The sequence below is a fragment of the Oryzias melastigma genome, linkage group LG5 (assembly GCF_002922805.2).
Source record: "Oryzias melastigma strain HK-1 linkage group LG5, ASM292280v2, whole genome shotgun sequence".
NCBI classification, from domain to species: Eukaryota; Metazoa; Chordata; class Actinopteri; order Beloniformes; family Adrianichthyidae; genus Oryzias; species Oryzias melastigma.
In genome coordinates this window covers 33,785,395-33,808,966 of record NC_050516.1, presented here as the reverse complement: position 1 = coordinate 33,808,966, position 23,572 = coordinate 33,785,395, and the positions used below count along the sequence as shown (strand labels likewise).

General features: G+C 39.1%; 1 protein-coding gene across 3 annotated transcripts in view; it reads right to left on the bottom strand.

Moving 5' to 3' along the window:
- The window catches only part of acss2 (acyl-CoA synthetase short chain family member 2), a 26,451-nt gene extending 3,330 nt beyond the window's left edge, over nt 1-23,121 (bottom strand). The window contains exons 1-18 of one of the 3 annotated variants that reach the window (XM_024270374.2): nt 22,338-23,121; nt 20,131-20,326; nt 19,772-19,863; nt 16,795-16,898; nt 16,650-16,722; nt 15,630-15,705; nt 15,439-15,547; nt 12,683-12,730; nt 8,691-8,828; nt 8,326-8,496; nt 6,671-6,804; nt 5,146-5,278; nt 4,951-5,007; nt 4,774-4,854; nt 4,596-4,704; nt 2,792-2,860; nt 2,213-2,389; nt 1,667-1,741 (exon numbers count right to left, since the gene is read on the bottom strand). In XM_024270374.2, the coding sequence (XP_024126142.1) occupies nt 1,667-1,741; nt 2,213-2,389; nt 2,792-2,860; nt 4,596-4,704; nt 4,774-4,854; nt 4,951-5,007; nt 5,146-5,278; nt 6,671-6,804; nt 8,326-8,496; nt 8,691-8,828; nt 12,683-12,730; nt 15,439-15,547; nt 15,630-15,705; nt 16,650-16,722; nt 16,795-16,898; nt 19,772-19,863; nt 20,131-20,326; nt 22,338-22,464 (1,969 nt within the window). In that variant the 5' untranslated portion in view covers nt 22,465-23,121. The remainder of the gene's footprint in view (nt 1-1,666; nt 1,742-2,212; nt 2,390-2,791; nt 2,861-4,595; nt 4,705-4,773; nt 4,855-4,950; nt 5,008-5,145; nt 5,279-6,670; nt 6,805-8,325; nt 8,497-8,690; nt 8,829-12,682; nt 12,731-15,438; nt 15,548-15,629; nt 15,706-16,649; nt 16,723-16,794; nt 16,899-19,771; nt 19,864-20,130; nt 20,327-22,337) is intronic. The other 2 variants (XM_024270375.2, XM_024270376.2) reach the window with 2 other exon arrangements.
- Between the last annotated feature and the right edge of the window lie 451 nt (nt 23,122-23,572).

The following is a 23,572-nucleotide window of genomic DNA, read 5'->3' as shown; positions in this document are numbered from 1 at the left end:
AACTAAAATGTTCAGATCATTAACATTGGAAACATTGTTCTGCTTCTCCTGGAGGATGTTTCAGTTCCACCACTAGGTGGAGCTGGTACTATAGCATTACACTTTCTTCAAGAAGAATAAGCAAAAAATGAGCAAAAAAACGATGTTTTAGACCACAAAGTTTAGGAAATTCCAGCCTGTGAGTTTATAAAGATGTTCATTTAGTCAGTATTGTGTGTTTAGCTTGATCAACTGTTAGCATTAGCCATCCTATGGGAAATACCATTAAACGTTAGCATCAAGGTAGCGGACTTTAGCTTTATGTGCTAGATTGATTTCTATTTTTATGAATCTGTTATTGATCTATTAAGTTTAAATCGATTCATTGATTTTATCAACCCAGTGCTAAGTTTAATCATAATTAAAAGAGCATTTTACATAGAAAAAAAACTTAGTTGGAGCAGGACTTTAAGTAACTTCAAGAGAGGATGTTTGATCCTGAACAGTAGAATCAGTAAAAGTAAAATCAATCAGAACTAGGGGTGTAACGTATCACAACTCACGGATCGTATCACGGTTTTAGGGTCACGGTTCAAAACATTTTTCGTAATCAGTAAAAATAAAAAACAGCAGGAAGAAACAAAAAGATGAAAAGCTAAAATTACTTATTTGAAAAGCTTTAAAGTACATACTTGAGAAAACATTTATAAATACTTCAAAGCATAAATATGCACTCACACATCTTTGAACATACACAAAATGTAAAAATATGTAGTTTCTGATTACATGTAAACGTTTGGAGACCAAATCTACAAAAACTGAGAGAAGAGAATGATGAATTTAAATTAAATTAAATCTTAAATGAGAAAGTTCAAATTAAACTTTCATTATTTTTTGTATTTATTGTAGTGTTGAATCTAACTGTGGGAACATTTAAATATTTCATATAATTATTATAATCCGTAGTACATGTCCAGGTGAGGCCCTGCCATGCCTGCTTTTCCTAGTGATTTTTGACCCTTGTGGCTTGCTGTACTGCCTTCCCCTGTTAAAGCAGCGTCTGCACAATAGCTGCTGCTCCTCACTGGGTGATCTGCATCCAGACACGGAGACGTCCACTGATGCTTTTATTCAGCTCTTCCATATAAACAAACCTGATAGTAGGTCATCGTTCAGATGTGCTCAGAGGTTCTGTGGCGAGATTTGAACATTTAGTGAGTGTCAGGAAGTGCAGTGGAAATTCTGATTTTCAGAGTTCAAATAACTGAACTTTGGCAAAGAAAAGCCGTCACGTCAGAGAGAGACAGAAGTACCGCTGAAAGCGTCCGTCATTTAGATGAACTCCTGCAGTCACTGAAGCTCACTGATCCGTGAGTCTCTGAATGATCTCATGAACCCAGACATGGAGACGTGATACTGATGCTTCTGTACAGATCTTCTAAATGAAACTGATCTCTCAACATCACCCGAGTCTGCCAAGGATGACGCAGCTAAAAACCCCAGACAGTAGCTCCTCCCACTATTGACTTTGTTGGGTATTAAAACGGAGGTGATGGAGGTGAATTTACATGTGAATCACGTTCAGTTTGAGTTAGAGATTCCCACCATGTCAGCATTACACTACAGTCGCATTAAACAGGTAAACTAGTATGAACTAGTCTGGAGTTCACAGAGGACGAGGTCTTACCAGATCTGGTCTTGGGCAGTCCCGGTGCATTCTGGATGTAGTCTGGTGTAGCGATGGCTCCAATCTTTTCTCTCACTGCGAGAACAACACAAACACAACATGAAGCTGCATGTTCCTGCTGATAACCAGTTTATAAACAGCAGGAGTGACGGCTCTTTAGAGATTTAGAGGAAGAAACGGTCGACCAGCAGGTGCTGAACTAGACATCTGCAGGTGGATGAGCGTCGACCATTTGGAGGTTAGAGTTCCTGAGCGTTTCCACCATCTGGAAAAGCTCCACTTTGAAAGTTGGTTCTGAAAACGGTTTAACTAATAAATGTAGACGTTCATGACCAACAGAAGTCCATTTTGGTAACTAGCTTTCAAATGAGAAGTTCTTCTGACTCAAACCTATCTTCAGAGGTTTGATTTTGATGTTCAGAGAACTGCATCCCTCCAAGCTCTACATTCCCCTCTTCCTCTGGTTTAGTGACTGTCACTGTTGGTGAAGATCATCTACAAAGTTCGTGTGCCCTCCTCCACCAAACCGGAGCGTTCCCGACCGACCTTGTTTCTTGAGTTCTGCCTCCAGCGTCTGGCTGTAGCCGACTCCATCCTTTAGCGTTACGAAGCAGTACAGGCTCTCTCCTTTGATGGGGTGGGGTCGACCAACCACAGCCGCTTCTGCTACAGCCCTGTGCTCCACCAGAGCAGACTCCACCTCTGCTGTGCTCAACAGGTGACCTGGACAGAAACACACAGTTCAAACTCTGTAACTATCTTTTACTATTAAGCGTCTGTGATTTACCGTCTGATCCAAAATCATCAGTGTTTTGGTGAGACTGTAGGAGATCATATATCATCTGTTTTTAGCAGCTGTCTAACAAAACAGACTAAAAAATAATTTATTTGAAGACGAATAAATTCATAGTTCCATTTTTCCCTGAACTGCTCTGATCATCTTTTGATCTATTGCAAAGGCGTTCCCAGTGGTGTTTTAATTGTGATTCGACAAAATAAAAAAAAAAACGTGTGTAATTTTCTAGGACCTAGTTTCTGCAGAGCAGCAGGAGTTCATCAGAAACTTCTCTTTAAGTTGTGGCGCAGAGATAAAAGAGATACATTTCTGCAAAGGGCCACTCTTACCTGAGACATTCAGCATGTCATCCATCCTCCCCGTTATCCAGTAGTAGCCATCTTTGTCTCTACGGCAACCTAGAGGACGAAATGTCATCAGCATGAGAACACACAAGAACACACTCCACTGACCAGACTGGACACATCTGGTTTCTTTAAGTGAACCAGAGTTCATTTCTCCTGATAATCTGGAACAACTATTCAGATCCTGGTCCAGGATCAGGGAATATTTAGAGATAATCTGTCCAGCATAGACATCTGTGGACCAGCTATGAATGCTGAGCTGAGATGAAACCATCAAACGTCCATTATAGTCGCACAAGAAACTCCCAGAAGTCCCAGCAGTTTTGATGATGACACAAGATCATTAAGAAACATTCGAAACAACTAAATGTTTTTCTTTCCTTCGTCACGTTTATAACTATTTCTGGATTTACTAATGTTTTAGTCATAGATCCTTTTCACGGTGACGTCAGACAAAATGGTGACAGAGCCGAAAATGCAAAAAGTGACTTCCGGTGTTTGGGTTTAGAACGGCAAAGCTAACAGCTGAACGCTGTTTGACACACTAAATAATAAAATGTAATCTTACCAATTTTAACAGAAAAATGTACAATATTTATTTTACTAATGAACTGATGAACTGTATTTTCATTTCCTGTTTTAGATCGTTCACAAATCTAAATACAAATGTGAATAATCTTCAATATTTGAGGTTCTAGTGAAAATATCAACCTTTCATTTGAGCAGATATTATTCTAACGGTTTCCATTTTGCTTGATGTTATTCTCACGTGTTTTAGGTGATATCAGCACAAAAACTGATTGAAATGAATGTTAGCCACATGTAATAGGAGCAGCCAAGATGCTCATCGCTACATGTGTGCTTAACTGCTACATGTAGTTGTTGTAATCACAAGTATTTGTTATTTATTGGGGTATTTTAAGGGATAATTGTAAAAATAGGAATATTTTTCTCTTTGTTTATCTTTATTATCCTGTAGGATCAGACACGGTTATGAGCAACAGGAAAGAGGAGCTAAATCAGAAAATAACACAACAGTTATTAGTTTTCTTTATTGTCAGAAACACTTAAATTGTCAGACTTTATCTCTATTTTTAGAGTTTTTGTGAAATGTAAGCAACTTTAACTGGACAGAAAAGATCTTCTGCAGATCTACGTCTCATCCCCGTCGTGGAAAGCTAGCGTTAGCATTAGCATAAATTAGAAGACGAAAATCTGAATGACCTTCATAATCAAACCAGCAGCATTCATGAAGTTCCTGTAACCTTCATCTAACTATGACTGGGTTGATTTAGAGAAATAATCCACGACTGGTTTAATATCATCCAGAGGATTTAAGGGAAGCAGCTGTGGAGCATTCTGCAGGAGGAATCCTGACAAATACAACCAGGTAGGACTTTTAGAAAATAAATATTGAAAAAAATTAAATTACAATTTGTTAGGTTACCTTTCATTACTTATGTAAAATTGCTTTAAACAGTGTTTACCTGTCAGCTTTGTCGTTTTAAATCATAGACATAATATATAACCAGAGGTTACTGCACAATCGCCGCTTTGTGTGACGTCACGTGAAAAGGATCTATTACGTTTTAGTAATAACTATAAAGAAAAAAACTATTTGAACAAGAGCAATAAACAACAGATGAATTAGAGCTTTCATTTATTGTTTTTTTTAAATATAAATTGTAGACAAGACAAAAAACAATTCACACCGATTGATCAAACTCACTGTAGAAATAACAGATAAAAGATTGAAGTATTAAACATCATAACCGTCTTTATTTCTCACCATCTCCTGTCACGTAGTATCCAGGAAACTTCTTGAAGTAGATGCTTTCGAACCTCTGGTGGTTTCCGTAGACCGTCCTCATGACTCCGGGCCACGGCTGCTTAAACACCTGCACAGAGGCCGAGCGTCAAAAAACGCAAAGAATTCCGAGGGAGGAGTTATAAAGCAGGTCGCTGACCAGGTAACCCTCACTGGGACCTTCCAGCTCCTCTCCAGACTCATTTAGGATGGCCGGCACCACTCCGAAGAACGGGAACGTCTGAAAGAGCGAGACGTGGTTTCATTTGTGATTGAATACAGATGTGGACACCTTAAAGGGTTTAAAAAATAACCCACGTTCTGCATGAATACTCACAGCAGATCCAGGTTTCATCGGAGTGGCTGCTGGTAGAGGGGTCAACACGTGTCCTCCCTAAAACACAGAGAAGTTTAACCACACAGCTCCTCAGCACATCCACCATGAACCATCAGCATAAAGACTGAGATGGTTCCTCTGATCTACAGAACTGATGCTGGGGGAATCTTTTGGAAGGATTTCTGAAGAACTAACAGTTTCCGTCTGCCAGAAGGTGTCCACGATGGGACATCGCTTCTCTCCCACGACGTTGTAATACCAGTGCCACGCCTCGGGGTTGATGGGCTCCCCCACTGTCCCCAGAACCTTCAGAGACTCTCGCTTGAACCTGCAGGGGGGAAAGAAACAAGATTTAGACTGAAAAAGAGAGCCTCAACAAAACTGTTCAGGGGAGAAAAAGGAAAATTGAGATCTTGAGTTTATATTTGTCAATAAACTGTTGAATCGGCTTCCAGCTGTATTTTTTCAGCTGTACAATTTTGATCCAGATTCCAGCTCAGATGAACAAAGAGAAGACATGGATCTATTCAAGTGGAGCCACTTGAATTGTAGCAGAGCAAGGAGACTCTGGCCCCGCCCATGGCAGTCGCCGCGTCACAAATCTGATCTTTTTCAAACCTCAGATTTTCATCTGCTCCTAATCCACAACAATTTGAATAAAGAAATACTCAGAAAAGCAGTTATGATCTTAAATCATTTTATATATACCCTCCATCATGAAAACAATGCAACAAAAACATCATTTTCATTGGAGTGAGACTAAAATCTCGTTTTTGTCAACTTTTGAATGTACTCTTTATTTTGAATTTGAAAGACAACCTGTTTGTTTATTTGGTATCATTTTAATCAGCACAACCTCAACTATGAGAGACTACCTTTTTATTTAGTCATTTTATAGTGTTGTATTCACACACTTGACACAAAATCATGTAAAAACAGAAAATTCCGTCTGTGAAAAAGGGATTCAGTCTGTTTTTTACAACACAGAATTAAAATTTCAGGTGTAATTTTATAAAAACAAGAACAAATTTTGTCAAAAAACTAATAAACATGTTTCTGGTGTAAAATACAAAAAATAATTCTAGGAGAAATCGTCAGATTTCATTGGACCACAGATATTTCTGTTTATATAGACTCTCAGCTTCATGATGTGATCTCTCTAATGTGGCTTCAGTCCGTCTGTGTGGATTCAGATACCAGGAGGTCCAGAAAATAATCATTTATCTCTTAAGAGCAGTGCTGTCCATTTGACTTTTTTCCTGGAATTCTGTTTTTCTTGTTGTGTTTGTGGAAATAATAAAATGAAGTTATTTTTTCGGAGGTGGAGGCGTGTCTGTCCACTCTGAACTGCCCGCCTTCTCTAACAGTGGTGGGCGGGACTTTTGCGGTGAAACGCAGAGTTTCTACAATTTTCAGAACGCCGGTGCTTGTTGTTTTGGAAAATTCATGTAGATCCTCTTCCCAAAATAAAATAATGACCGGTTTCTTCTTTGGATTTCTAATAGCAGACAGCTCCATTAAGCTCCGCCCCTCAATGGGGGTCCTCTGCTGTTGCAGCCATCGAATTGACGTTCATCTTCTGCTTATTTATTAAAATAAAAGATCGCTTTTGTCCAACAACTACAAATAAAGGCCATATTCTCTCAGGAATAGTTTACGTCCTCAAACTGTAAAGCTGCCTGATGTCACAGCATGAGTGTAAATGAAGTCAAACACTCACTTCTGCACTGGTTCACTGCCAGACTTCATCAGCAGCCTGATGGCCGTGGGAGCCGTGTAGAACTTGGTCACATGATACTTGTCTACGATCTCCCACATTCGGCTCACGTCCGGGTAAGTGGGCAGACCCTCAAACTGGAACACACAAGCGAGTCATGAAGACAGCTGGACTGAAATGTAGAATACACAACAATCCTGGAACCTTTAGCATATCTTCCCTTAGGACAGTCCTTTCATCATATCTTGTCTTTATTTTTTATTTATTTGATCTGTTGTGTATTTATTTATGTTTAAGCTATTTTAATTATTTTGTTTTAAGAGTTTATTAATTGAATTTGAATGTTTTCTGCTGTGTTGAAAGATGAATTTCTGTTCATTGAACAGACAACAAAGTCTATATCTATGTATTCATCCATCTATCCAGTGTGTTTTTCTGCGAATTATTAAACATTTCTAAGAATTACTCAGATTTTTTTTTTTTTATTGATGTCACCTGAAAAATTTTCTAGGATTTCTTACTTTAGTTTTTTCTAACTAAACAGCAAGTTTCTCACATCAGCTCAACCAGCAGGTTCTTCGATCCTATAGGTGATTTAGGCGGCCGCCTAGGGCACCATCTGCTGGAGGGGGTGTCAAATTACAATGATTAAGCATTTTTTTTCTTTTTTTTTGTCATTTCATGTAAAAAAAAAAAAACAAATGTGTACATATATATATATGTGTGTGTGTATAAAATAATAAAATGTCAATAATACAACTCAAAAGTGATGTACCGGTATTCAATTTCTCTGCAGTGTAGCCTATCCAAACCAACAGTTTCCCAGTTCGATCCCCAGCTGGAACGTCTAAATCAGGCATGTCAAACATACGGCCCGCGGGCCGGACCCGGCCCATTGGATGATTTAATCCGGCCCGTCATAAATTTCTGAGTATGTCAAAAAAAGAAGCGAGTCACTATCTCATTTCTATCAAAAGTTATGATTTTTTAAAATAAATACAAACCAAATGCTTCCTCCGGCCGCTAGAGGGCAGTAAATGTGTTAAAGAGCTCACGTCCAGCATGCGGCACTGACACGAGTTAGTACCAGGAAATAAACATTCGCAACGTGATGTGTCCAACTAGAAATAAACCGGCAAGCTTGCTTCACCATTCACCACTACTACTAAACAAGTTATCAGTCAACAGTGTGGTGAGTTGGTTCAGGTGTAAAACTGCATTCACTCAACTGTTAAAATAAACCAGTTGATGACACATTCAATGCCAAACATGAAAATCATTTTTTTCTCCATTGTTTGTGAATAAATGTGTTGTGCTTAGAACAGATCCCTTGTCATCCGTGATTATAATATGTAGGGTAGGCTACAAATTTAGGCTGAATGATAAAGCATAGTACTGAAAAACAAAGCTAAATAGTTGGAGTTGACATTCTTTTACTGATCCGGCCCACCTGAGAACAGAAAGTCTGGATCCGGCCCCAGAGCCAAACTGAGTTTGACATGCCTGGTCTAAATCCAACACCCTGCAGGGGGCGCCAAATTCGTTTTCACCTAGGGTGCCATGCCGCCCAGGCCCATGCCTGATCCTGCATATTTGATATTTCTAAAGCTTTTTTTAAACACCAGATCGATTCTCTGAAGTCTTCAACCAGCACTCACCAGGACACTGGTGGCTCCATTAGCAAGAGGGCCGTAAGTGATGTAGGAGTGTCCAGTGATCCAGCCGATGTCGGCGGTGCACCAGTACACGTCGTCGGGCTGGTGGTCAAACACCAGCTTGAAGGTGGTGGCGGTGTAGAGCATGTAGCCACTGACGGTATGCACAACGCCCTGCATCGGGAAGGGAGAAGAGCTCAGACATCCACACAGACCTCCTCAGTTTATTTATTATGTCCAAGTTAACTGTCCCAAAGGTTCATGCCTGACGAGGTGGGAAGTGAGGACAGCTCAAAATGTTCTGAATGTTTCTCAGCCTTTTACCATCCCTACAGTAAAAAGCAGAGCTTCTGTGGAGGAGCTCTTACCTTGGGCTTCCCTGTAGAGCCGCTGGTGTACAGAATGAAGAGAGGGTCTTCAGAGTTGCACCACTCGGGTTCACACTCGTCTGAGGCCTCACTGATGAGAGCGTGCCAGCACAAGTCCACCTCTGGGTTCCACGGGACCTGACGGATGAAGGATGGATCACATCACACAACTGACACCGCCAAGTATTGAGGAACACTTTTATTATTGACCAAATCTTTAGTTTCTGCTCCATTAAGCAAAATAAAAATGAACCAATGTGATTTCTTCACATTAGAAGTGTTTTTATAATGAACATTACAGACTAAACTCATCTTATAAATTAAGACAGCTTCAGAATCAGAGACTGACTTGTATGAAGAATTCATCCGTTATAAAGCAGCTTAACACCTGATTATCCTTCACAGTAGAGCTGCCACAAATCGTTATTTTAATAGTCGACTAATCACCGATTATTGTTTTCGATTAGTCGAGTAATGAGGTCATGTGTAAACTGGATGTAAAGCACAAATTTTAACCATCATTAACTTCAAACCTGAAGTGTTTCAAGGGTCACCAAACAGGGAAGTTGGAGGCTGACTCCGCCCACAGTCAAAATGTGAGAATCCAGTCAGAGGGGCGGGGGGGGCTGGATCATGACGGGGAACTTACATGGTTTGACCAATCACGAAATTCAAATGTAACACCTCGGTTCAGCCAGTAGGGGGCAGTACACAGGAAGGTTTTGACTATATTTTCAAGAATTAAACAATTTTATTTTAATTTGTCAAAAAATTGGCAATGCACTTTTAAAGCCTCATTTATTGAGGTTAACGGACAAAAAAAATTTTGACTTAGGGTTTGGTTACCCATTTTTACTATTTCTTTTGATTGTTTCCTTTAATGTTTTATGTAAAGCACTTTGAATTGTCTCTGTAAATGAAATGTGCTATACAAATAAACTTGCCTTGCCTTTAGACTATATGCTTACTAAAAATAGACAATTAGGCTGATAGTTTATTAAACCTTTAATGAATCATGAGCTTCTTTCCTCCATTTGCCTCTAGAATTAAAACAAGACTTAAATCAAATGAGATTGGCATCTGAAACAAATGAACTATCTTTCACAATAAACATATATACATATATATATATATATATATGTGTTTTAAGTTTCCCACTTTCAAGCTGTCAGCGTGTTGTTATGGTACCAGAGTCTTCTTGTGACATTACTATTGACCCAGATTAGCACTACTGCGCACGTGTGTCAAAGACAATGGCAGACGTGGGATTAGAAAGCGCACAAAAAAAAAGAGGACTAATCGACTATTAAATTAGTCGATTATTTTAATAGTTGTGACATATTCGACAAATCGTGGCAGCTCTACTTCATAGAAAAGTACATCTATCACAAGGAGGCTATGCAGTAGTTAACCAAGTGCCAACTCAAGACCTGCTGTTTTTTTTAATGTTTTTTTTTTATTATTATTGTTGATGCCCAGGATCAGGCGTGTTTTTCCAAAAAGTAGCAGTAAAAAAACAGGCAGGAAACAGACCTTTGGGGCCTCAGAGTTTGACGACATGATTTCAGAGTGATAATCAACATTTGAATCGGTTTAAGTCTCACTCCGATCATCATCTGATCTCAGTTTTAAAGCATTCCCAATAGTCTTTTTATTGATTATCCCGTTTTTAGCCAAAACCTAAAATCTTGTCATTTTACAAGACATAGTTTCTGCAGAGCGGCAGGTGTTCATTAGAACTTCACCTTCCTGTCACTCGTAACCGAGAGCTTTCTGTTTACACTCTCTCCTGCTAGCTTACAGCATAACCCCAAGCTAGCATTAGCCGTACAGTTTTAATCCAGGCAAAGGTCGGCAGCGAAAACTCAAAACTCTGAATTGAAACAGAAAACAGAGAACTGAAAGAGAAAAATTCAGAAAAGCAAAAACATTTTTAAAAAGTCGAAAATTCAAAACAGCTGCTGTTACTAATGGATACATTATTTTTCATGAGGTAATTTTACATTCAGAGTTTTTTTTAATTCACGTTTTCAGTATTTTTTTTTCAAATTTACAAAATATTGTTCAAATTTTCAAGTTTTTTTTTTCAAATTTACAATTTAATTTTCAAATTTACAATGTCTTGTTTTTCTTTTTTTCAGTTACAATTCTGTTTTACACATTTTCCAATATGTTTTTTTGTTCACTGTTAGCAGATCCTGATTTGACTCCATACTTGTGGCCCATCCAGTCTATTATATTTATCAAAAGTCATCTTTTCATCAACTAAATCAAAAGGATTTGAATACAAAATACTCAAATTTTAAGCTTCATTTTCTTTACATATCTCCTCAATCATCACAATTTTTTAATTTTATTTTCAAAGCTGAAACACAGGAGCTGCTGCAAAAGGAAAAGTGCAGAAAGTTTGTTAGAACAGAGTTGAGTGTAAAACTATACTAAATACTAAATACTACATGACAGGTTTGTCTGCATGCAATAGTAGTTTTTACAAACGTTCTTTTCTTTTTATTAATTGTTAACACGATCAACGTTATTCCAGTAGATAGTGAAGGAGAAACACGGCTTGTCGAGTTACAGTATGTTAAGATTTTTAAGATTTAAGATCTTCATCTCTGCTACAAATCATGAAAACTATGACAAATTTACCAGCAGGGAGCGCAACAATAAGCTCCAACGAGGCTACGCTGCACAGCAGATGTTTACAAAAATGGGGAAATCCAGTGAAGCTGTGGCAGAAGCTACAGTTGTCATTGGAAACGCCCCGGTGTTGTGCCAAAGTATGTTCCCGCCGTTTCCCCGCTCTCATTCTTTGTTGATTTGTTTTTCCAACACTCATATTAGCATTTTTTTTTTCACATAAAGTTTTTAAAAGAAAGTGGCTGATTATGATATTCTTTATTCTGGGGAGTTTATTTTCATGTTTCATGAATTTCTTTCCCCACATATTCTACCTAAAACAACGACAGGAGACACGGATTCTGACTGGATCAGCTGTAGAAGCAACAACTATTTATCGACTGTTCACTGTTACATGCTTCCATAACAAGTCACTTTCATAAATTGTTTCTTATTCTAAATTAGCCAAAAAATTTATTTTTTTTATCTCAAAAAGCTTTTGTTGTTTTATGTAGAATGTGTGTAAAAATATTCAAATATGACAAACTCCCAAAAGCCACAGAATAATAAAATCTATCGCAATAATCCACCTTATTTTAATGCTTGAATGGGACAAAATATGAGTGTTACTAAACAAATCAACAATCCCAGAAAGCGGGGAAACAAATTCTAGCAGGGGGAACGTATCATGGCACAACACCAGCGTAGAAAGCCCTTCAGAGTCGGGAGTTTGTAAAAGAATCTCTGCTGAAAGTAGCTCACATAGATCACTCAGGTCTGTCGTTGATCCAAACTGATGACATTTCTCAGTTAAAACAATGTTTGAGATCTTGTTCAGTTAACTGTACAAATGACACTCGGTCATCAAAGTTGTTAAAAACAACATTTTTCTGTTCAGGAGGTCAGGAAGGGACGGTCTGCATTTACTGGACATCGACACCTCCTGCACGTCTCTAAGTGAGCTGGAGGTCGTAAACAAAGAGATAAATGTTAAAGGGACGTTCAACTGGTCCATCAGTGGACATGATGGGAAGATTTCTCAGCTGGACTCAGTATCAGAATCCTCCTGCAGTCTGGACTCCAGCTGCTGCCCTCACTGATCCAAACGAGAGAAACCTTCTGATAAAAGACACCAAACTGAGGCTGAATCCTAACTGGTGTGAAGCCTTTTGGTCTTTGTGGTTCACATAGGAGCATCATAGTTTCAATGATCGACTCTGTGTCACAAGACAATAAAACAAGAACAAGCAGAAGACTCAGAACAAGCTCTACGGTGCTCTAGAAACATGAGACGGCAGTGAAAACAGGGATTATGGGTGAAATGACAAAGACGGCGGCATTAGAAAAGCTGTTGGAGGGGGTTATGAAAATACCTGAGGAACAGGGCGCACTTTCTTTACCCTCCCTTTCTGTTTATCCTGCTGGATGGGGGAAGGTGACAGAGGAGAAAATAAGTTAATGAAAGGGAGAGTTAACCAACACAAAAACATGAGTAAGAAACCAAAAGATGCAGACATTCAGCGGTTCAGTCAGATCAAATATCACACATGGAAACATTTAAAAAGCCGATGAAAACAGCAAATGAGATTCTGACATAAACAGTGAGGAGATTCTCCTGAAGGTCCAGGAGCAGCAGCTTCATTACACCTGCAGACATCCGTCTCAGTGGTCGCCTCTCCAACACTTTCACTCCTTAAACTCTAACCAAAGACATTCCACAGGTTTGAGAAGGAGAACATGGACAGCAGTGAACTCCTGAACCGGTTTAGTTATTAACAAAGTCTTTTACACAGATTCTTATCATGAGGAAAATATTAATCCATTCAATATTATGAACTCACAGTCCAGTGTGACAACCTCATCCAAGATAAGGGCCGTAAACAGGACATTATTCAATTTATTCTAGAGAAGTAGACATTAATTCGTTCAATTTAAAAGTTGATTTGAGATCAATAAGTTCTTTTTAAATGAAAATGAACAAAATGTTTGATTTTTGGTACAATATTAAACTTTATTTTGGTGGACGTGTTTATACAACGAAGTTCCTTGGAGTCATTATTGACCATCAGCCTAATTAGAAACCACATAAATGCATAAAAAACCAAAATATCTAAAGCTATCGATATAATCCTCAAAACCAACAAAAAACTGAGCAAAAATGCTTGCATATTTCATCTTCAACCTTCATTCTTCCAAACTTCTGGAGCTGTAGTTAGATTTGAGAAAATATCTACAAAACCAATACTGATTCAATAATTAAACTAAAAAAAAAGAGTAATTAGAGCAGCGGTCCCCAAACTACGGCCCGCGGGCCGGATCAGGCCCACCTCCACATTTGGTGCGGCCCCTCACACACCATCAGCAACACCGATCGAGAACCACAAAATGTGACTTTTTTTATCTCACTCTTCTGAACTATGACGTAGACGATAGACTGTTGGTTTATGTAAAGTATTCACACGTATATATGTATAGTGATTCACTTTTTCTTCATTACTATCTTTCTTCCGAAAGATCAGCTCATTCAACTATTAAAATATTCAGCTCTTTTTAGGCTGTTTTGAGGTTTAGCCAAAACCATTTTTTCAGGGTAATTTGTTACTTAGCTAATATTTCAGCTTTATGCTAGCTGTTTTGGCTAATCTAGAACTTTTTTCAGTTTTTCGGACTATTTTAGCTAGCTATCAGCATCTGCGTTTTCAGATTTTAGCTTCAGCCTTTTTTGTTATAAATTTCAACATCTTCAGCTATCAGCATTAGCATCTTTTGCGGCCACATTCAGCTCACAGTATTCACACTAGTATTATCACAGGTAATCTAGTCTTTTAAATGTTTTAGTGTTTTTTTTTCTATGAAGATTACAGAAATTAATTATTTAAAATTTGACTATATTTGGCTTTCTGGAAAACTGTAAATGTTTACGTTTAGGCTGTGATTGTTACACTTTTTCTGTTAGCCCACAAACCGACCCCGGCCCCCCATCAGAGAATAAACAGTTATGTGGCCCTCAGAAAAAAAAATTTGGGGACCCCTGAATTAGAGGATTAAATAAAGCTGTTCTTTTTTTGAGAATCCACATATGTGCCCTTTTAAAAAGTCTAACACGTTTAAACACGTATGGATATTGTGCACATACGAAAGTTAACTTTGACCCTTTAAATGTAGCGTGTCCTTGAGGGTGAGCAGTGGCTCTATTCTGAGCTTCTCACCCTATTTCTAAGGGACCGGCTCGGCTCAGCTCTCTCTTCACCACAACCGACGGACGCCATTCCAACACGCCTGTTGATCTCACACTCCGATTTTCCTTCACTCGTGAACAAGACCCCAAGATACTCCTCCACCTGAGGAAGGAGCACCACACCCACGACGGAGGACAAACTACATTGGCACTGACACCAGTGAAGATAAAAACCTTTGGGGAAATAAAAGTTCAAGCTGCTGTTTTTTGGGGTCCAGATGACCCCACTTTCAATGTAAACATGCAGAGAATAGCCCAAAGCTAAACGGGATTGTGGCCCAAAACTCCCAAGAATGGATGAAGGCGAAACCCTGGACTGTTCTGAAGAGGCTCCAATGAGAAGGTTTAAATCCTGGTAAAGGTCTGCTGGAGTAGCTCCAGAACACCATCTGGACCCTCGAGCAGTGAATGGACCAATCCCCACCCCCCCTTTGTCCACGTCACTGTCTTTGGTTTCTCTGAACATCAATATCTGGTTCTCATTGGTTGATTTTCTGTGAATGTTAGAATCATTTCCATCAGTTTGATGGTATTTGATCAAAGTGAACTTGCTTTTATTAACGAAGAGCTCCAACAATTTGATCCTCATCTCTCAAGAAAGTATAGTTCGTCTCAGGTTAGAAGCTGTGGACGTTGATTCTAATGGGGAGGATGCATGGCGGTCATCATGATCCAAGGTTTTTACTCTTTCAAAATTTGTGACTGCATGATCAAGTTTTCTGCTACACAACGTCCGCTTCAAACCTTTAAATGGTAAAGTTGACATAAATGTTTTTTAAGTTGTGCTGTAATAAAAAAAAACCTAATATGAATGTCTGTAATGAGAACCGTGCAGCTCTGAGGACCTAGTAGCAGACCTAGTGTTGATCAGAAGTGGATTCTCTTGTTTACCTGAAGATCTGGACAGGATCGCTTGGCAGGAGGAGAGTGAGAGTCCACAGACTCCTCTGGCTCTTTGGACAAATGCTTAAGGACTATGCATCTCTTGATAGGAAAGCCTCTGCAAACACAAAACATGACGGTTTTGACGAGCCCAAACACAGACGACAAACCGTGAGCATGTCGACACACAACGCGCTTACTTGTCCCGGCATTTCTGCAGAGCTTCATCAGCTAAGTGCTTCAGGTTGATCAGCTTGTCTCCTCGATAGAAGCCATCTGAACAAACAGGAATCGGAGCAGAGAAAGAGTGAAGATTTGTGGAAGTTAGTGCATCTAAATAAAAACTAACCATGATGGTGAATAAAAGCTTCTTTTGGTCGGAGAAACAGATTAAAGATAACAGTCACTCGGCCTTAAAGCAACAAAACATCACTTTAAAAAGATAGAAAACACCAAACTTAACAATCCAAATGTGTGTAGCCTCCATCTTGTATCATTTCACTCAGATCTTAATGGGATAAGATTATTTTGACATTTTTTTTAGAAATAAGTCCAATTACAACTAAATAAACAGCTGTGTAAACTCAGTTGACAGAAGAGTGCGAGCAGCAGGATGACTCGGATGTTAATCTTTGATCATGGTGATGAAGCAATAACAGGTTTTTATAACAGCATGTCAGTCAAAGTCTCTATGAATCACTTCAGAGACCCTGAATGAATGAGAGAGATGAGTGTTTGAATGGCCTGATTAACTCCTGGATTAGGACATTTTAATCCACTCTAATCCAGAGAAGGTGTGGATGACTCTGTCAACAACACTTTTCTAGCCGCTCTCACACAGGAGAACGGCAGCAGGATCAGTCGACTACAAACGACTAATTTAATAGTCGATTAGTCGTTACTTTATATTAATGGAGTCAGAGTGTAGGAAAGTTGAAAGTAATAATGGCATTATGCTATTTTTGGACTATTTTATAATTTATTAATGGCTAATATTTCAGCTACATGCTAACTATTTTAGCTATTTTTTGATTTTTTTGATTTTTTTAGGTTATTTTGGAGTTAAGCTTTAGACACATGCACACAATTATCTCACTAATAAATGGTAAATGATAGTTTTGCTGTCCATTGACGGGCAAATCATAAGATCAAAAGGAAACTAAGATGCACCAACAGGAAGTGACATCAGTCGACTCCGTGCTTTGAGGGCTGAAGCTGACCTGCAGTAATGAGCAGCAAACACTGGCTGTCCATGATCCTTTCACACAGAGATTCTGCAGAGAACCCTGCAAACTGCAAACAGACTTTCATTAGGTGTTCACTTGAACTCATTACTGATCACAAACACTGCAGAGTCATTCTTACAACGATGGAGTGGACGGCGCCAATGCGAACACAGGCCAACATGGCGACCACCAGCTCAATCACCATAGGCATGTATATGGACACGCGATCGCCCTTCTTCACACCTGGAAACATGAAAAAAGGAGACGAGAGACTGAAGAACTGTTGAACTTCAACGGGTGAGTTCAGGTCACGCACTTAAATTAATATTGATATGCTAACAATTTTACATTTTCTATCATTGTCATTATCCAGATTAACTATATGAGCCATACTGCTTTCATCTTACTATGAACATGTTTGAATTAAAACTCAATAACCATTAGTTTACTAACAGGCTGATGGTTAGAAGGCTGGGAAGAGTATGGTGCACTGAGGTTCTGCTCTATTCTCATTCACATCACCTCTCCTCTATTCTTTATTATTTAGTTCTCTATGCTTCTGATTGGTGCAGTGTGATTCACGTGTTGTTCCTCGGAGTGGGATCATCAGTGCTCCTGTTCTTGGCTGTGGACTCGCCCCCACCTGTCCCCCAGTCCTATCTTTCAGAACTCTATTCAAATACATAGTTGTAGAGTTAGATGAGTTCATTCTTCTTTAATAGTTCTGGTAAATCGCCTGTCCGTTCTGAGAGGATCTCTCCTTCGTGTGGGGATCCCTGAGGTTTCGGCCTTGTTCCTGAATCAGTTTTTTAATGGAGTTTTTCCTTACCGAGAAGAAGGGTCTAATGACCAGGATAACCAGTTTTATTTAATCTGTTTAGTTTAGCAACTAGCCATCGTTTATATTTTATGGCCGACCTTCTGCTTTTATATATTTACCGGTATGAAGCCCAATAAGGCAATTTTTTTGGTGATATTGGGCTTTATTAATAAAATTTGATTGAACTTAGTCTATTTAACTCTGATGCAAACAAGGAAAATATACACACAAAATATGACCAACCTGCTTTATGAAATCAAAATGTATCTTAATGTTACGGTTTCTGCTCTTCAGCTTTTAATAAAGTATCAAAAGAAACTAAAAGTTAAAACAAAGACAAACATTGAGAGAAACATTGAAATAACCTGCTAACTAGCTATGACTAGTTTGGCTCTAGTTATAACAACAACAGGACACGTTGATTCACGTGAAAAACCCAACATAGTGCTCAGCTTATGAAACACATGGCATAGACTGACCAGAGACATAAATGTCACTGCGCTGCAGGAGCTTCACCTTCATGACAGAAACTGAAGAAATGTGTTTCTGCTCATACTCAGCAGAAGACAAATGAAACGTTTAATGATGAAATGTCCCCACCGAATGTTCAACACCCGTCCCAAAGCTCCGCCGGGGGCACAGACAAACAAACAGCCTCCAGAGCAGAATATGAGAAACCAGAAAGCACATTCAATGCTGTTTGCTGAGCAGATAATCAGTTAAAAAAGCAGAAATGATCCTTTTTCCATTCTGTCAGAGTAGACTCTCATTCATCCTGGTTAGAATTAGAAGGTGAATCAATGCAGACAGCTGGACTTTGCTTTTCTCTTATTATTGAAGATGTTTCACCTGTTTTCCAAAAGGATTTCTCAATCACTGACTGTTTTTTGTGTGTTTTTTAATATCAATTACTCAGACTTTTCCCATTAATGTTTGTTCTTAAGGGCCCGTTACGAAGAGAAACACCGTCTTTCATAATATGATGCAATTTACAGTTGAAACAATTTCCTCTTGACTCAGTTTGGGTCTGATGAAACGTGTGATTTTAACTGCTGCAGAGCTTTCTGGAAGCTCTGAGCTGTCGTGGATCTGCTGTGATCTTTGGAAGTGGCTCCTGAGCTGTAGGTACACTTGAATGCCGCAAGGTGTTTTCCATGTAAACATCTGAGTCTGTGGCTCTCAACCAGCCACCAACTCCAAGGAGAACTCTGTTACGTCTAATATTCTCTCCCAGAACATTCTGAACTAGATTCCTAGAGCAGTTTTCCAGATGACTCGGCTCGCTCCTACAGGACTGTTCTCTTTCTGAGGACACCGCTGAGGGTTTTGGGTTTTTCAGATCTGGTCAGACAGGATTGGGTTGCTAAACTGATTAGTCGATTTGAATTGATTTAAGCTTAATAGGACAATAATCAATCCATAAAAATAGAAATCAATTTAGCACACAATGCTAAAGTCCGCTAGCTTGATGCTAACATATAATGGGATTTCCCATAAGATGGCTAATGCTAACGCAAAACATACAATCATACATTGCTGACTTAATACTGGAATTTTCAAAACTCTTTTAAGGATTTTTTAATTAACCATCTGTGGTCTAAAACAGTTTTTTTGCTCATTCTTACTGCTTTTTCTGGAATAAGGTGTAATATTATAGCACCATCGCCACCTAGAGGTCGAACTGAAACGTCCTCCAGGAGAAGCAGAACAATGTTTCTAATGTTAATGATCTGAACATTTTTGTTAGAACTTTAGAGAATCCATGTAACTCTGGATGATATTAACAATCTCATTATTTCACTGATACATTTATCAGTATGTGATCTGGATCAGATCAATATAATCAAAACATATAGTAGATTATTTATATATTTCTAAACAAATGCGTATAAATGATCGGGGAACAAAATCAGAATCGGCGCTTCTGAATCGAATCGTTTCTGGAAATTATTATCGAAGCATCTCCAAAGCTTTCTGAACCATCATCTATCTGTTGGTATTTTACATGTTTCTGCTCTGCGCATTGCAAACAAACCGATGTACTTATAGCAGCAATTGCAACAAGGTTTGTTGCCATGACAACGCGTAGCAGCAGCAAAAGTCAAGCGGAGCAGTAGACTGCTGTTCCAGAGGAGTAAAACTGACCGCTCAGCACTTCAGTGTAAACATGGAGGTTAATGTTTGCTTTTTTTTTAAAGAAGCTCTTCCATTTACTAACAAGGTGACAGGATTGACTGTTGTGAGGCGTTAGTGCACTTAGCGAATGACTTGGCTGGGGGAGGCGGCCGTAACTTACCCTGCGATCGGAGGACGTTGGCGAACCGGCAGACCCTCTGCAGGAGCTCCCTGTAGGTCACGGATGATTCATCGCCCGGCTCGTTGCCTTCCCTGAAACAATCATGAGAAAGGTTCTGAGCTCAGGGCTCACTTCACATCTGATTTATCTGAGGACGGGAGTCGAGTTCAGTCTCAAACGGGTTCAAATGAACCCAACAATTAATGAGATTTGTTCCCTTCTGCAAATGAAGAGCTCTCTCTGCTTCTGAGCCTTCACGTTCAAGAGTGAAAATCATAGAAGAAATTACATTTAATTATGTTTTAAACGGCTATCAACTTTAACACTGTCTTGAGGAAAACTCCAGACTTCGTACTAACCAGTAGAACGCAACTCTATCCCCCAGTTTCCTCTCGTGGACGTTGCGGTCGAGGAGGTTGTAGCAGATGTTTGTGGAGGCTCCTTCCATGCACTTGATGAAGATTTCTCCTTTAGTCACGTCGAAGTTGTAGCTCAGGAACGGGCCTGTGGGTTTGCTCTTCCAGAAGAAGTCTTTAGCAACAGCGCCCCAGAACTCTGCGGGGCAGGAAGGGAGAGTTTAGGCGGGAGAATCACCTCCCAAACACAGAAAACACCGTCATGAGGCCCCATTCAGAGATGGACTTTTCTAAGCTTTGCATGTGATAACAGCAGGATTCAGATCTGCGAAAGTTCTTTGTTGAATTTGAGGCTGTTTGGAAACAAAGCTCATCCTTCCTTAGATCCCAGATTGAGACAGTCCTTCAACACCGATCGACTTCACATCAAACCTACTAGATCGTGAACAATAAAGCACCACCATAGACTTTGATTGGTCATGGAAACATATAAAAATATACACAAAAGGAAAAAATTGCATTAAAGTCTCACTCCAATCTATTTGTAAGTGGATGCATCAGCTGTTTTTCAAGCGGCTTTTTTAAATATCTGCTCCTGATTCACAATGATTTGAATAAAGAAATGCTCATATGTCCATCATCATTCGAAAAATGCCACAAGAACATGTTAAAAACACTATCTTCATTGGTCTGTAAGCGAAAGAGGAATCATCTTAAATACCAAACAGACACATAAAGACGTAGACTGCACTAAGCATGGAATTTATCTATAATCCGACCATTGCATTCTGCAATAACATAATCTATACATAAATTCGAATATTAGATGTTTCGGAAAAGCATGTAGAGTACCGATTCTTTGCTGAAAAACAGTTTAGAGCAGAGATCTGCAACCTTTAATATCACGAGAGCCATTTGGTCCAACAAGAGCCGCTAAATCCCACCGAATCTGTCAGAAAATACACTTTGTTTGTTTATGCTAGCCATTTCTTTATAAAATGTGCTTTTTAAATATTTTCAATAATTACATTTTTAAAAAGTTTTATTTTTCTTTAAATAACCACTTTAACTTATTTGCTTTTGAGAGCAGCACATACACATTCCTTTCAAAATAAAATACACTCTGTGTCAAATAAAATCCCCTTTATAGCAGCAGTTTTGCTTAACTTAAAAATCCAAGAAAACCAAGTCAGACATGAAACTCTCATTATGACACCGAGTAGGCTACCATGCAGCATGTGCTTAACTTAAACCAATTTATTATTTCTTTAAACTATTAGCATTGTTCTTAGAGGAAAGAGCTACCATGGAGAGACAGAAGATCCAGTGTAAGACTGCTGACGACAAAGAGGGAAAAAAAACAAATAAAAGAAAAACAAAATACAATTTTTTTAAAGTAAGGATTACTTAATTAGCATTTATAAAATTTAGATTATTTAAATGTATAAATTGATGTCTGAGGTTCACATAGATGATAAACTATGTAGGTTTTTAAATCCCTGTTGACCTGAAGACGTCTTGTTTGATCAACTCTACCTCCAGAATGAACAGATCTTGTAAACAAAGCAAAACTTTGGTAAAAAGTTTGATCTTTCATGAGTTAAAAGCACATATTATGTCATTGGTTACTAGCTGTCCAGAGCTGCACTGAGATGATCCTGTTGGGCACAGAGCATCTTTTATTTTGAAAATAAGTTAAAACGGAAAGCACATTTTTAAAGATGCAAGGCTCTTCTTTTTTATATATATATTTTGCTTTTGTTTGTGCCAAAAGAAAGACATAGTTCACATTTATTATTTTAAAAAAGAAGGTCATGAATGTAAATCTAAATTTCTTAAAGCCTAAAGTGACACCCTGCGGCTCCTTCCAGGTTCTGATCAGTAGAAAACGAGCCCAAATGGCTCTTTCAATGTTGAAGGTTGCGACCCCTGGTTTAGAGGAACTGCAGGGCTTAAGGTTTCCTCATCAGAACCTGCCACTCAGCAAAGTCACATTTAATACTTCAATCCTACATGTGCAATACAAGAGGAGTGATCTAAAAGTGGGGGTGTGTGTCCAGCAGTCATCAGAGGTCCTGATTTAGAGAAACCCGGATCTGGATCACTTTAGAGATCACAAGAAGAGCGACTAAAGTTTTTCTAACCACTTTACAAACCTAAAGAACAATAGAAGCACATCTGAAGGAGTTCGTGACGTCATTACACCTTACCATCGGGGTTGTCGATAGACTTCAGGTAGAGCTCCTTGTATTTGTCGAAGCTGGGGACGTGAGACTCCTTCTTCAGGTCCCCGGACCCGTAGAACACGTTCTCCTCCGGGACATTGTCGGGAATCATGATCGAAGCTGTTCTCCGGTCCGCGGGTCAGTAGAGAGGCGCGCGCGCGCTGAGCTACAAGGCTATCAATGAATGAAAAGGAGCCGCTGCATGGACACGGGCACGACGCTGACGCACGGATCCTTCCGCCGCAGGAACGAGCATGAATCTGAGCAGCCGCGGAGGGACTGGGGGGAACAGATTCCTCCTGCAGGGCTGAAGCTGTGCGCCGTTCTTACTGCAGCTTTGCGAGTTCCCGCAAATACGCGATAAAAGATTATTCTTGCTAGGCTAGCCGACAATTTCATTCAGACTTCTTTGTTATGTTAATATTTCTGAAAGGCAAGCTCCTGCGGATCAACACGCGCACTTCAATGTGGTTGGTTAGTTCTGCACGACCGTGAACGGCGGGGGAAGCTAGCATGCTAAATTAGCCAAAACAAGGAAACGCGCGTCGATTAAAAGAAAAACGAAGCTTTGGAATTTAACTAAAATTTTCATTTAGATACAGAACCGTGCTTTTAATAAAAAGCTTATGTTGGTGGTTACAGCGAAGCGAGACGTTGAAAAGTATCCTTGACCCAAAGATGACAGTTTCCCGTCCTTTCTTCCAGCCACCAGCGAGCATGCTCAGTTCAACTCTGCCTGACCCTGAGCGGCAGCCAATCAGAGCCGCGGTCCAGCTTCACTTCCCGTTGAGACGCATCTGACGTACGACACTTCTCATCGGAATACGGCAGTTACCAAGGTGATAGAAAAGAGTCCTGCGGGAGAGCTGACGGACACGTGTTTATTGTTAGATTAAACAACAAAACTTACCTGTTTGTTTCTACTTTAAACAAACGGAGAAACTTACGAAAGTTAAAACAGATTAATTCGAGGAAAACGATCTAAAAGCTCTTTACTCTTAATGAATTTCATTTTTTTCTTTCATCAATCATTGTTTTTTATTTTACACTCCAAATTTGTCACGTTATCTGCGTTTATTTCAATAATAAAAGAATGTTTTTCTTGTAAAGTTTTCAGACATCAATTCTATGGTTTCTAAATAAATAATAGTATTAAAGAGAAATGCTTTTAATGTGGAAATTTCAAATGTAATTTTGTGGATTAAAATTTTATTCCATTT